This window comes from Microplitis demolitor, chromosome 8 (assembly GCF_026212275.2).
Source record: "Microplitis demolitor isolate Queensland-Clemson2020A chromosome 8, iyMicDemo2.1a, whole genome shotgun sequence".
NCBI lineage: Eukaryota > Metazoa > Arthropoda > Insecta > Hymenoptera > Braconidae > Microplitis > Microplitis demolitor.
Window position 1 is genome coordinate 11,424,371 of NC_068552.1, and position 12,074 is coordinate 11,436,444.

The 12,074-nt window shown below is 35.7% G+C and overlaps 1 protein-coding gene across 1 annotated transcript in view; it reads left to right on the plus strand.

The window, feature by feature from the left end:
- Window positions 1-12,074, plus strand: part of LOC103572227 (hemicentin-2) — a 263,857-nt gene that overhangs the window by 227 nt on the left and 251,556 nt on the right. The window contains exon 2 of the mRNA XM_053741560.1: window positions 573-683. Coding sequence (XP_053597535.1) covers window positions 573-683 — 111 coding nt within the window. The remainder of the gene's footprint in view (window positions 1-572; window positions 684-12,074) is intronic.

The window sequence follows — 12,074 nt, forward strand, 5'->3', positions numbered from 1 at the left end:
TAGATTAAATAGTAGGGTAGGCCAAAAAAAAGGACTAATTTTTTTCTAGAGTTACCGTGAAAATATAGTTAAAGATGATGAAAAAAAAATTTTAGTTAAGTCAAGCTCTTAATATTAATATTAAGGGGTGGCGCTTCGTGATTTTTGATTTCCCCAATTTAATCTATTAGGTTATCGCTCAACTTTATTTCTTAGGTAAGTTAAAAAAAAGAAAAATATATAGAATTTAAGCTAGCAAAATTTTTAAATTTTTTTTTAATGCAACCTAACTGTTAATGTAAATTCAATGTAGATTTAAAAGTACTTGATGTTTTAATTTCGAATCGTTTTAAATGATTTTTAATTGCCTCTTAAAGTTTCCATTTTTCAAATTCATTTGAATCGTTTCTTTTAATCAAGGAGCTTGGTCATTTTTTTACATTGGTATCAAAATGTCACTGTATGATATTTAACAGACTTGGGTTATTTGAGAGTTAAAACTGTAATAGTAAAAATAACGTTTCTTTATCAATTATTTTATGAAAAATATGTGTATAAGGTAAATTGAATCGAATTTTACTCTATTTTTTCAGTTTTACCAGAGTCTCCAGTAATTTTAAATCGATATGGACAAGCTGTCAATGACACAATAGGACCAGAAGGGGAACGTGACGATTTAATCCTAACATGCCGAGTTACTGGCGGTAAATATAAATGCTCAAATAAATATATTATTCATAAATCATTGTAAAGGGAAAGCCTCAATGTAAAGTAACGTGTGTTAATATCCCCAGACAAAACATTCTCGCGACAAAATCTATCTTTTGAAAAAGTTTTATTTTTAACATATAATATTGTTAAACAAAATCTGGGCGTCAGTAGGCCCTGCGGGCCAGCCCCAAAACCTTCCGCTGTTTTTGAGCTCCGGGAGCTCGAAAACATTACTATGAATATATATTTACGAGCTCTTCGAGCTCGAAAATGCTATCACATGCAATTGTTTTTTTATGATCTTTTCAAGCTCTAACAAGTTACCTGTTATGCTGAAGTTTGAAAATTTAAGAATCGAAAATCATCAATGAAGCGGTTTTTAAAATTTAGTTCCTGATTTTGTTCAGTAAAATAAGTGTATTGAGGCAGAAATCAATGTCGGGGATCAAAATCAAGATTTAAATAAATTTTGACTCATGTAAGAAACAATCAAATATGAAATATCCGATAAAAATATTAAAAACTACGTTTTATCGATTTTTTTGTTGATAATATGATTTAAACTTAAAACCAAGTTCGATGACATTATATCATCAAAAGAAACCATAAAAAAGATGAGTTGGTATGATATCAGGCACATTTTAGTACGTTATATTATGATTTATCTGGAAAAAATAACATAAAATGTTATTTTTTTAACTTTTCAACGCCGATATCTTTTGAACTAATCAATCGATTTTGATAGTTGACGTGGCAATCGGCGCGTTTTATTGAGTTCTAGAGCTGATTAAAATTTGAAGTCGATCGTATAAGTCGTTTTTGAGAAATCAATAAAAAACTAAAAAAAAAATTTTTTTTTTTCGTAATTCGCCAATATTTTCGAGTCTATTCGATCAAATAATCTGAAATTTTCAGAAAAGTTGAAGGCCAACAAGCTCTTTCGATTGCCACCTCAACCATCCAAATCAATTTATTAGTTCAAAAGTTACAAAGAGTTTACACACACACACACACACACACTCCGACATCATTCTGAAAATAGTCAGAATAGCTTCCTAGGACCTCAAAACGTCGACATCTGATGAAAACTCGATTTTCGAAAATCGGGGTGAAAACAATAACTTCCCGAAATTTTTGAAAATCGTCGATTTTCTTAGCGGGAAGTTAAAAAAGAGTTCCGGACAATTTGGCGGCTACCAGGGTAAGCTTTCTGGCCAGTGGGTGGTAACGATCCCTAAAAGGTGAAAGTAACAATTTGTTATCTAGTTCAAATACAATTGTTTGACCTACTATGAGCTTCCGAAACAGTGGATACCATAGCTGAGCTGTCAAGAGTGGAACCACAAGTACTCCGATAGCTTTGTCCTTGATTATTTTCAGGATCACTCTATTTAAGAGTGCAAAGGGCAGAAAAGCGTAAAAATTCTTATCTATTCAGCTGATTGTGAATGAGTCTATCGTTAGGGCATCTGGGTCTCTTTCCTATGAACAGTAGGACTTACATTTTGCATTAGCTTTCGAAGCAAATAAGTCGATAGTGAGATTACCAAATTGGCTGACAATCTTTCCAAAAGCATAACCCGCTAATTCCCACTCTGTATCAATATTTTATTTATTTTAGTCTAGTGCCACGATTGAAGATCGTGATGGACGTAGGTACAAAATTCATATAAAATGTATTGAAGAAAAGGGTACTTATATTGATCAAGGTCCAGTTCATTTGCTCAGCTATTGTTAACCAAATGCTTAGTTTATTCTATTTTATACTTGAATCGCGCCTACACAATATTGTTGACAATGTTGATAATAACCTAAAGCGATTTACAATCTATGATGTGACTGATTAAATTTCACAGTCGAACGTCGAGCGGAAAACGTAAGATTGTGTACCCCCTACTGTAAACTAACTGTCCGAGCGGCTAAACAGGTAGAATATAAAGGATGAAGGAAGGTGGGCTGCCGAAAAACCTCGTGAAGTTAGTAAAGTAAAATTTTTTGAGATATAATGTATTTAAGATGTTTATGTTCATGAATAATTATTTATTAAGGATCAAAAATACTCACAATACAAGGGTTACAAATAGTAATATTCAAAATAGTCAGTGTAAAGTAAAATGTTTCATGCATATAGTTTACAATTTGTTTCAAAATATATAAAAGCAAAATAACAAAGAATAGTTCCAATGGTTAAAAACTTACCCGAAACAGGTTTAGCTGAGGCGTCGACTGTAACAGAGGACCTTCATTCACAACGCGTTCTCGCGGTTACAAAATGTTATTCTAATCCGCTTTTTCGCGGTAAAATATTATTCTAAATTTTCGTGTATTTTCGCGGTAAAATATTCTTTGATTCTTCACGTTTTTCGTAGTACAATTCAATATTAAAATAAAAATGGATTCAAATGGATTAAAATAAGATGAAGATAATCAACCATACAGGTGGTTCCGATTAATATTAATTCATGACTTATGACGATCAAGGTCCGGCTCGTATGCCCAGCTACCGTTGACCGAATGGTGAATTTAATAACCCGCCAATTATTCTCCTGTGTTTAAATAATTAATAATAATTGTAAGAGGATGAGAGGATCTGGTTTGTGTGAATTGGTTGGTAGCTAATAATTTTATTTAACACTAATTTTACGTAAATATTAACAATAAATATTTTATTTACACTATTTACATTGAATGAGAATTATTTTGCATGAGAAAACACTTGAGAAATTGTTTTTAGTGTTTATTTTAATTAACTATCACTCGCGTGCCACACGTAGCCAATATGGCGTCGAGGCGCGAATAATAACGGTACACACGATGAGACTAATTAAATTGATAATTCACTGAGATTAATTATGAGAGCAAAAATAATGCACTGAATAATTACTTCGAATTAATTTAAGCAAAATGCACTATTTCAATTAATGAGAACGCAACTGATTTATAAAATACACTGAGATTAATGAAAGCACGAGGCGTCAGCAATGAGAATACTTTATGCAACAAGAATGACTAGCGGAGCCGCCTATGATTGATTGGTGATCGACGGTACTGTCGATCACTTATTCGCCGTGAGAAATAATGATGAGAGCACGGGAGATTTGAAAATTCTCCCCGCCTTCTCCTACTGGTTGGAGAAGTTAGATGATTCATGAGAATCTTCCGCAGCTGATGAGATTGGTAGCAGCACGAGTTTGCTGATAGGGCGCTTGAGAACTGATGAGACTGTCTTGAGAGTGACAACTCTGGTGAGACCATCGGCACCAGGATGCAATTGGATCACACGAGTGAGCGGCCATTTTGTTGGTGGATATCGCTCGTCTGAGAGCCAGACAAGTGACCCAACTGTAATGTCGTGATGAGATGTGTTCCAGTTTGAGACCATTAAACGGCTGATGTTGAGAGACATACAAAAACAGCGATCCAGCCCTTGTAACATCTGGTACCGCGTCCGTGATAGAACTTCAGAGACACTGGACCTGCGTAATCGACTCCAGTGTTCTCGAAGACAAGAGATGGTGAGACCCGATGAGATGGAAGTTGCCCCATGAGCTGTTGAGATTTGACTCCCCGCATACGCGCGCAGGTGAGACAGCGATGTATAAAGTTTTTGATTGGTGCTCGTCCACCAATTATCCAGCACTTCTTGCGAACATGAGATAATGTGAGTTGGGTACCTCCAAGCATAGTGTGAATATGAGAATCTGCGATGATGAGACGTGAGAGCGTACAATCCTTGGGAAGAATCGCTGGATGTTTGCTGTCAGCATCCAACGTTGAACTTCGCAGAACTTGATTGATGAATGCTGTGAGTCCGGTGAAACAGTGAGATTTCTTGAGAGTTTTACATTGAGATAGTGCTGAGATTTCTGATGAGAAATATTTTTGCTGAGTTAATTTAATCCAATGTATCAGAGCTGTTTGTAGTTCAGCAAGAGTGAGAGGTGAGATGCTAAGTTTTGTACCAGATACTTTTTTAAAACATGAAATTGCTCGAAATACAGTTGCTGTGCGACGTAAAAGAGCTGTGAGAGTAGTCCATGAGTGAATGAGAGATGATAGTGGCATGAAAAGCTGACTAGTTGAGACGTGAGACTTGCAAGATCTCATTTCTGAGTTTGCTTGCTTGGTTTCATCTGGTGATGAACTGAGAACTTGATGAGATGGCCATTGAGTGAGAGCTTTTGCTTGAGTGTTTTTGCTTCAGGTGAGACCTTTGTTTTGGAGCAGATGAGAGAAATAAAAGCCTGTTCGTCAGGTTCACAGACTCTGAGATATACTACTGCAGACATTGCAGCTTGAGAGGCTTCAGAAAACCTATGAACCTCGATGCTTGATGAGTTTGGGATGAGATTGATTCATCGAGGAATTCTGAGCTGAGAAAGTTGAGGCAGTTCATCGCAGAATGTCTTCCATCGGTGAACTGTTTCTGGTAAGAGTGCATCGTTCCAGTCGAACTTTTGAAGCAAAAGGTCCTGGATGAGAATTTATGCTTTGACGATTACTGGTGAGATTAAACCTAGAGGGTCACATAATTGAGCAGCCTCTGAGGTGATGGTGCGTTTAGTTATGCTGAGAGTCTGAGAAGTTTTGCCAGTAAACGTGAGAACATCTTCTTGACAGTTCAATGAGAGTATGAATGAGAATCTTCTGGACTGAGTGATGATGAGATTTTGCTGAACTCAGAATTATTGCTATTCCATTTAGCTCATGGAAAGCAACCTGAGTTGCAAAGTGCTTCGACATGATTCGCAATGTCGTTGAGATCGCTGAGATTGTCAGCACCACCGCCAATATCGTCGACGTAACTGCCTTTTTGGAATGGTTCCACTGCTAGTGGATATTAAGACCCTTCGTAGATGAGAAGTTGTTTGAGAGCTTGGCCAGCTAGATATGGTGCTGGTCGAGTGCCATACGTGGCAGTGTTGAGTTGATAAGTCACGGTGAGACCATTCTCAGTCCAGAGAATGCGCTGATAGTTCCTGTCATCAGGGTGAATGAGAATTTGATGAAACATCTTCACGATGTCAGTCAAAAAGATGTATCGATGACTTCTGAGATATAAAAGTACATCACAGATCTTTGATTGCAAACTTGGGCCGATATGTAGATGATCATTGAGAGAACTAGCTGATAATATTTTGCTTAAACCGTTGAAGATGAGTCTCAGCTTGGTTGTTTCGCTGTCTTCACGAACGACGCCATGATGAGGTAAATAATATACATGAGATGGTTCAGGCGATGATGATGAGACTCGCTGCATGTGTCCGAGTGCTTCATACTCGGCAAGAAATGCGGTGTACTGACTCTGAAGTTCAGAGTCCTGAAAAAGTCGCTTGATGAGACGGTTGAGACAGCGCTGTGCAATATGACGAGATTTACCTAGCTTCTGAGATAACGATTTAAATGGTAAACGGACGATGTATCGTCCTGATGCGTCCCGAGAATGAGTAGCTAGGAAGTGAGCTTCATATTCAGCTTTCTCGACGGTGAGAGTTTCGTTGCAAGACTCTGGAACCTCTTCGAGTTCCCAGAACTTCGTGAGAGAGTCATGCAGTTGAGAATTTGAGATGAGATGATGAGGCAGACTAGGTAACTGATGTGATTGTTCATGAACTGGGCCGAGGATTGTCCAGCCGAGCATAGTTTTCATGGCAATCGGTTCTGAGATACTTTCTGATCTAAAACCAGGTCGTATGATTTGACCGTAGAAATTTGCGCCGATGAGAAGGTCAATTTTGCCAGATTCGAATATGAGACTATCGATTTGATGAGATTGAGACTGATGGAATCTGCGCTGTTATTTTCTTGAGAATATGTGCGTTGAAAGATGCTTGTTCTGATGAGATGGTAGAATGCAGTGTAAATGAGACCATGCTTTCTGTTTTTCCTAACGAGATATTGCTGACTCCTTGTATATTGGATAACTTTGCACTGTACTAAACGACACCACGTGGAACAATAACTTGATATGAGACGCCCGTGAAACAGAAGACTCTTATTACTATAACCTCTAATATTGCGGCATGACTAAGTGCAACGTGCACTCGCATATACTATTTCAAAAATATTTACGGACAATCGAGTAGGATTAGTATCTTCGTACACTCAGCATATTGCCGTGGTACGGTCTGAAATTTCAATATCTAAAATGTAGAACTTACAAATTCAAATGCAAGTGATTTCATGGAATTGAAACACAAGTTTTCAACTTTCATCCTTTAACGAATGGTTGTCAAACTGCAAAAGTTAAAGAAGTAAATTTTTAATTTTCTGAAACTTATTAACGATATTTTAAAATGTAGTTTTACTATTTTTACATTTTAAATAGTAAAAGTTCGTGATTGCTAAGGCATTGATGATACTTGACATAGAAATTTTAAGAATTACAGTGTGAGATGTAATAGTTCTATTTTTTACATTAAGGTTCATAATTGAATGCCTATACTGTAAATCTTCTCGAACCACTCAACAAATTTTCTTATTTAATATTTTAATTTTTACACAACGGCTAAACTCTAATTTTTACAGTTTTAAAGAGGAATAAATAATTTTTGAAGAAACAAACTTTCTGTAAGCAAAAGGTAATAATTATGTTACATTTTGTTGTGTACGATTTATATTTTCAAACTGTGAATGTTACTGCTTAATTTGCAGCTAATTTTATACAAGATAAAATTAAAAAATTACAGTATACATTTTAACTTTTGTAATTTTTAATATGACGGGCTGGTTTTTACTTTCTATTCTGTAACTATTCCAGTTTTTTTTTCCGTGTAGTTAAAAAGTTATAGAGCGTTTACATCCACACACACATAGACTCACACATACAGACGGACATGAACACCGACACAATCGGGGTGAAAACAATATCGTCCCAAAGTTATGAAAATCATCAACTTACTCAGCGAGAAGGTAAAAATTCTGAGTTACATAAAATTATCCAACGAGTTAAAATTTTAGCACTTTCGGGACGTATCACATTGAACGGAGAGCCATTTATGGCACCAACTACAATAAATTATGGGAATGATTACCATAAGATATAGTGATCGGTTTTTTTAAAATATTGGTTATAAGAACGAAACCATACATATTCAAACGTTTCAAGAGTTTCAGTTAAATTTCTTAAAATTGAAAAGTTCGCTTCAACAAGTTTTTATTTTTAAATCAAGTACATCCAAACTTTAACTAACATATATTTTACTATTTAATGAAATGTTAATTTTAATTACGGCCACACCTAAATACTTTAACATAAATTTTGAAGTAATTTCTCATAATCGTCTAGAGATTTTAATTCAATAAAAATGATTTTTTCATAATAACTAGAAAATAATGCGGAATTTGAAAAAACCTTATTGGAAATAATTTGTAGAAAATAAAATTGTCAACAAAAAAATCTTACAATATTTCGTGATAAGTCTGATAGTTTTATCAGAAAAGTAAAAAGATCTCAAAATTTATCATAACTCGACTTCGAGCTCCAACAACTTTTGAAGAGATGGATTTATCGAAAACTGATAAGACCTTTCTTGTAGAAAGTTCAATTTCCGACGAAAATATGTATTTATCTATTCGATCTATTGATCTGTTATTGAGTTAAAAATACTCAAAGCTAAAAAATAATTTGTTCGCGTTGTTTAAATGAGAAATAGAATTTTTCAATAAGCTAGTTCTGTAGTCGACATAGAATTTTTTTTCTTGCGTGAAAACTTGTTTTTTGTGTTGAACTACGATTTTTAGCAAATGCACTTAAAAAAATGGAATGTTGCTCTCAAATGACGCACCCTAATATAGATATATATATAGATATTTGGACCACTCCGAGCTTTTAATAATAATATTAAGGTTGCCTCAATCCATGTTTCTATTTTCCATTTGAAGTTTATTTTTTTTTTTTTATTATTAAGTTTCTAGCTCACAAACCAATGAACGGATTTTTATGCACGACAAATATTTTTGTGAAAATTAAACGCTCTACAACAAAAGTCTCGTTTCATTTTTTGATAAATCCAACTGTTTAAATGTTATTTGAGCTTAAAGTCATTTTATAGTTAATTTTGAAATTTCATCATTTTTCTGGCTAAACTATCCGCCTGAGAACAAAATGTCATAAAACTTTATTGAAGTTGATTTTATTCCTTACAATTACAAATAAAATTTTTTTTAATTCCACACTGTTTTTTAGTTATTTCTACTATAATGTCAAGCTCTTAAAAGAATTGTTTCCTAATTGATTTTAAAACTTTCCGGATCATAAAATCTAGCCTCATCGAACCCAGGTAGGCCTCAATCCAGCCTCACTGAGTAAAAAAAGCCTCGAATAATGCTCACAGAGTCTCACTAAACCTCAAATCGTGATCAAAGAGCCTCAAATAATAATAATCGAATTTAAATTACGTAATTGAAACTAAGTTCATTTGAGGCTCGTCGAGGATTACCGAAGATCTTTGAGCATCATTTGAGACTCATTAAGGCTTTTTGAACATCATTTGAGGCTTAAAATGCCTTTTTTACTGAGTGAGGCTGGATTGAGACTTACTTGGGTTCAATGAGGCTAGATTAAGGCTACCCATGCAGGAGCTGCCAGAGTTGAACAAAGGGGCCCTACTTTGTCCAGCACTAGGAAGCCTAGTTTTGGCACGCCTATATTGGCCGATGCTTGGGTCGAGATTTGTCGCCTGATCCTGGTCATCCCAATAATTACCTAAGCCTGGGCCAGGACTGAGTAACCTAGCCTTGGCCGACCCAATGATTACCCGAGTTTAAGCCAAGACTGGGTTTCCCTGCCTTAATCATTCAATAGCAACCCAGACTTTAGCCAAAGTAGGATTATCCAAGTTCACCTATACCTATGGATATCCATCCTTGGGCCAGAACTGGCTAATCCAGGTTTTTTATTAATTGTTCAATCAACTTATTATTATGATTTTTAAAATTAATAATTATTTATTTTTAAATTACAATGACTTTTAATTAATAAATATTTTAATATTTCGATTAAAAGTATTTACAACTAATAATTAAAATATTATTTAGTTCGTTAATATTTGCAACCAGCAACCGTAATTTTATGATTTTACTTATAAAAATTAACTTAATCAAGAAATAACTCGTACATTTTTAGAATACATTTTATTTTTAATAATGGTGGTAGAGCACGATAACTCAACTGGGTTCTTGAAAAATAATCAATTAAATTTAATAAATTTTATTTTTAAAAATTATGTAACTATAATAAAAATAATACGAAATTATTCCTTTTTTTTTTCTCAATCAAAAATATTAATTAAATTGCTCGTAATATTTCATAAAACCGAGTGGTTGTAGTAAAATGTATGAATTGATTATACAAAAGTATAAGTTCAACATCAAGAGGTTCGTCCAGTAGCTACCGTTCAGATCCTCTAACGGTAGGAATCAAAACAGGGTAGTGCATTCACCACCCTCGACTACGTATACGATAACGTCAAGCACTACGGTTTCGCCAGCGAGCTCGACGATGCCAAATCCTACTCCGTTACCCGGTATACCTAATTTGACCGTGACTGCAGACACCCCACAGCAGGTTAGACCGCCAGTAAGGCGTAGCTTGGGGAATATGGTAGCTACTACCACGTCTATGGTCACAACAGTGACCACCAATATACCAATCACTACCGCGACTCTACCCAGTACCGTCGTTACTACACCTATTACTGTTACAACTTCGTCTGGGTCAATTCAAACGAGCGACCCACAGGCCGTTAATGCAAATGCACAATTAAATTTAAATTCAACAAATATTAATAATAATTTACGAACGTCGATTGATGAAGTATTCATAGAAAACCCCCCACCAGTACTTCCTCAATAAATTCAGCCTGATGCGGGATCCGTTTTTCTTCCTGGCACCGTTCCAGTTTCCGCGCAGGCTGATCAAGCGACAACTCAAGCTGTCCTGGCTCAGATTTTAAATTGTCTACAAAATCTGACCTTAGCTATGAACGCGCAACCGGTGAACAATCTGCAAGTGCCTGTACAGACAATTACACAAACTGTTCGCGAGGTAACTCACAGTTTTGGCGACGGGGAGTGTAGTGCAGGTCACTTGAATCATGAAAATAGGGCTGCTACGACCTCAGCCCTCCCAGTAAATTTACAATCAAGTACCAGTGGAATAAATAATGTTCACAACAATACGGCCGGTCTCAGTAATAATAATTATAATAATAATTTAAATAATAATTTAAACAATAATAGTAATAATTACTCCATTATTAATCCTAGCGTAATTCAAAATAATAATTTAAGTAATAATCCACCAATAAATAATTACAACAATAATTTTGAAATATTAAGGGATAATTCATTCGCTGGTAATAATAATAATAATTTCAATGGGAATTACGATGGATATCGGATTAATAATGGTCAAGAAACACACCAAGAATACTATGACCAACCTAGGGCGAATAATCTGTTAATACCAAACGCCGCGGCGGTTTCGCTACGTAAATGGCGCGATATAAGAGAAATTGTCGGAGCGTGGCCAGTACGTTTTCCGCAAGGCGATTTAACAGCCAATAGTTTCTTGGCTTCATTTAAAGCCATGGCGTTTCGTGAGGGTTAGCTCACAACGGATTTCGTGAAAATTCTTGGGTATGTTTTTACTGGGAAAGTTACTAAGTGGTACGATGTGTACAGTAGACATTGGTCTGATTATGACCATTTTAAACGGGAATTTCTGAGAGCATTTGGCTCACAAAAAACGGACACTCAGTTATTGATGGAAATTGGTCAGTTGAGACCAGAATCCGGTGAATCGTCAATAGATTTTACATTTAGAGTTCAACAAAAATATAGTGAGATGCGTAACCCACCTCCTGAATCAGAACAGGTTACGTGCATTCGTAATCACTTGCCTAGAAATCTCTCCACCTTAGTATTCTCTAGGTCAGTGAACTCTTATGATGACCTCTTATCGGTATTACATGAGGCCGCCGTGCTACTAGAGGAAAACAAACGCGCGTCCGAGCCATCCGATAGGTCGCACGCTAAGACAAAAGAAAAATCGCGATTCTCAGCAGTGCATTCGTTCCCGCGTACTCCAATTTTGGTTGAGATGATGAAGGATAAACAACCACTCGTTATCGAGGAAATTAGAGAGGGTGATGACGGCAAATTAATTGTTTGTGCATCGACAGCTACTGTCCAAACTCCTCAAAATAATTTTTCATCAAATAAATCTCCAAAAATCGAGTACGTTATTCCTACAACGCGAATAATAATGGCAACTCGAATGTCATATAGCGTACATTTAGTGAGGTAACTGCTGGTCGAAATTCCGACCATTACTTTTGTTTTAACTGCGGGCAAAATGGTCATACATTTGAACAGTGCAT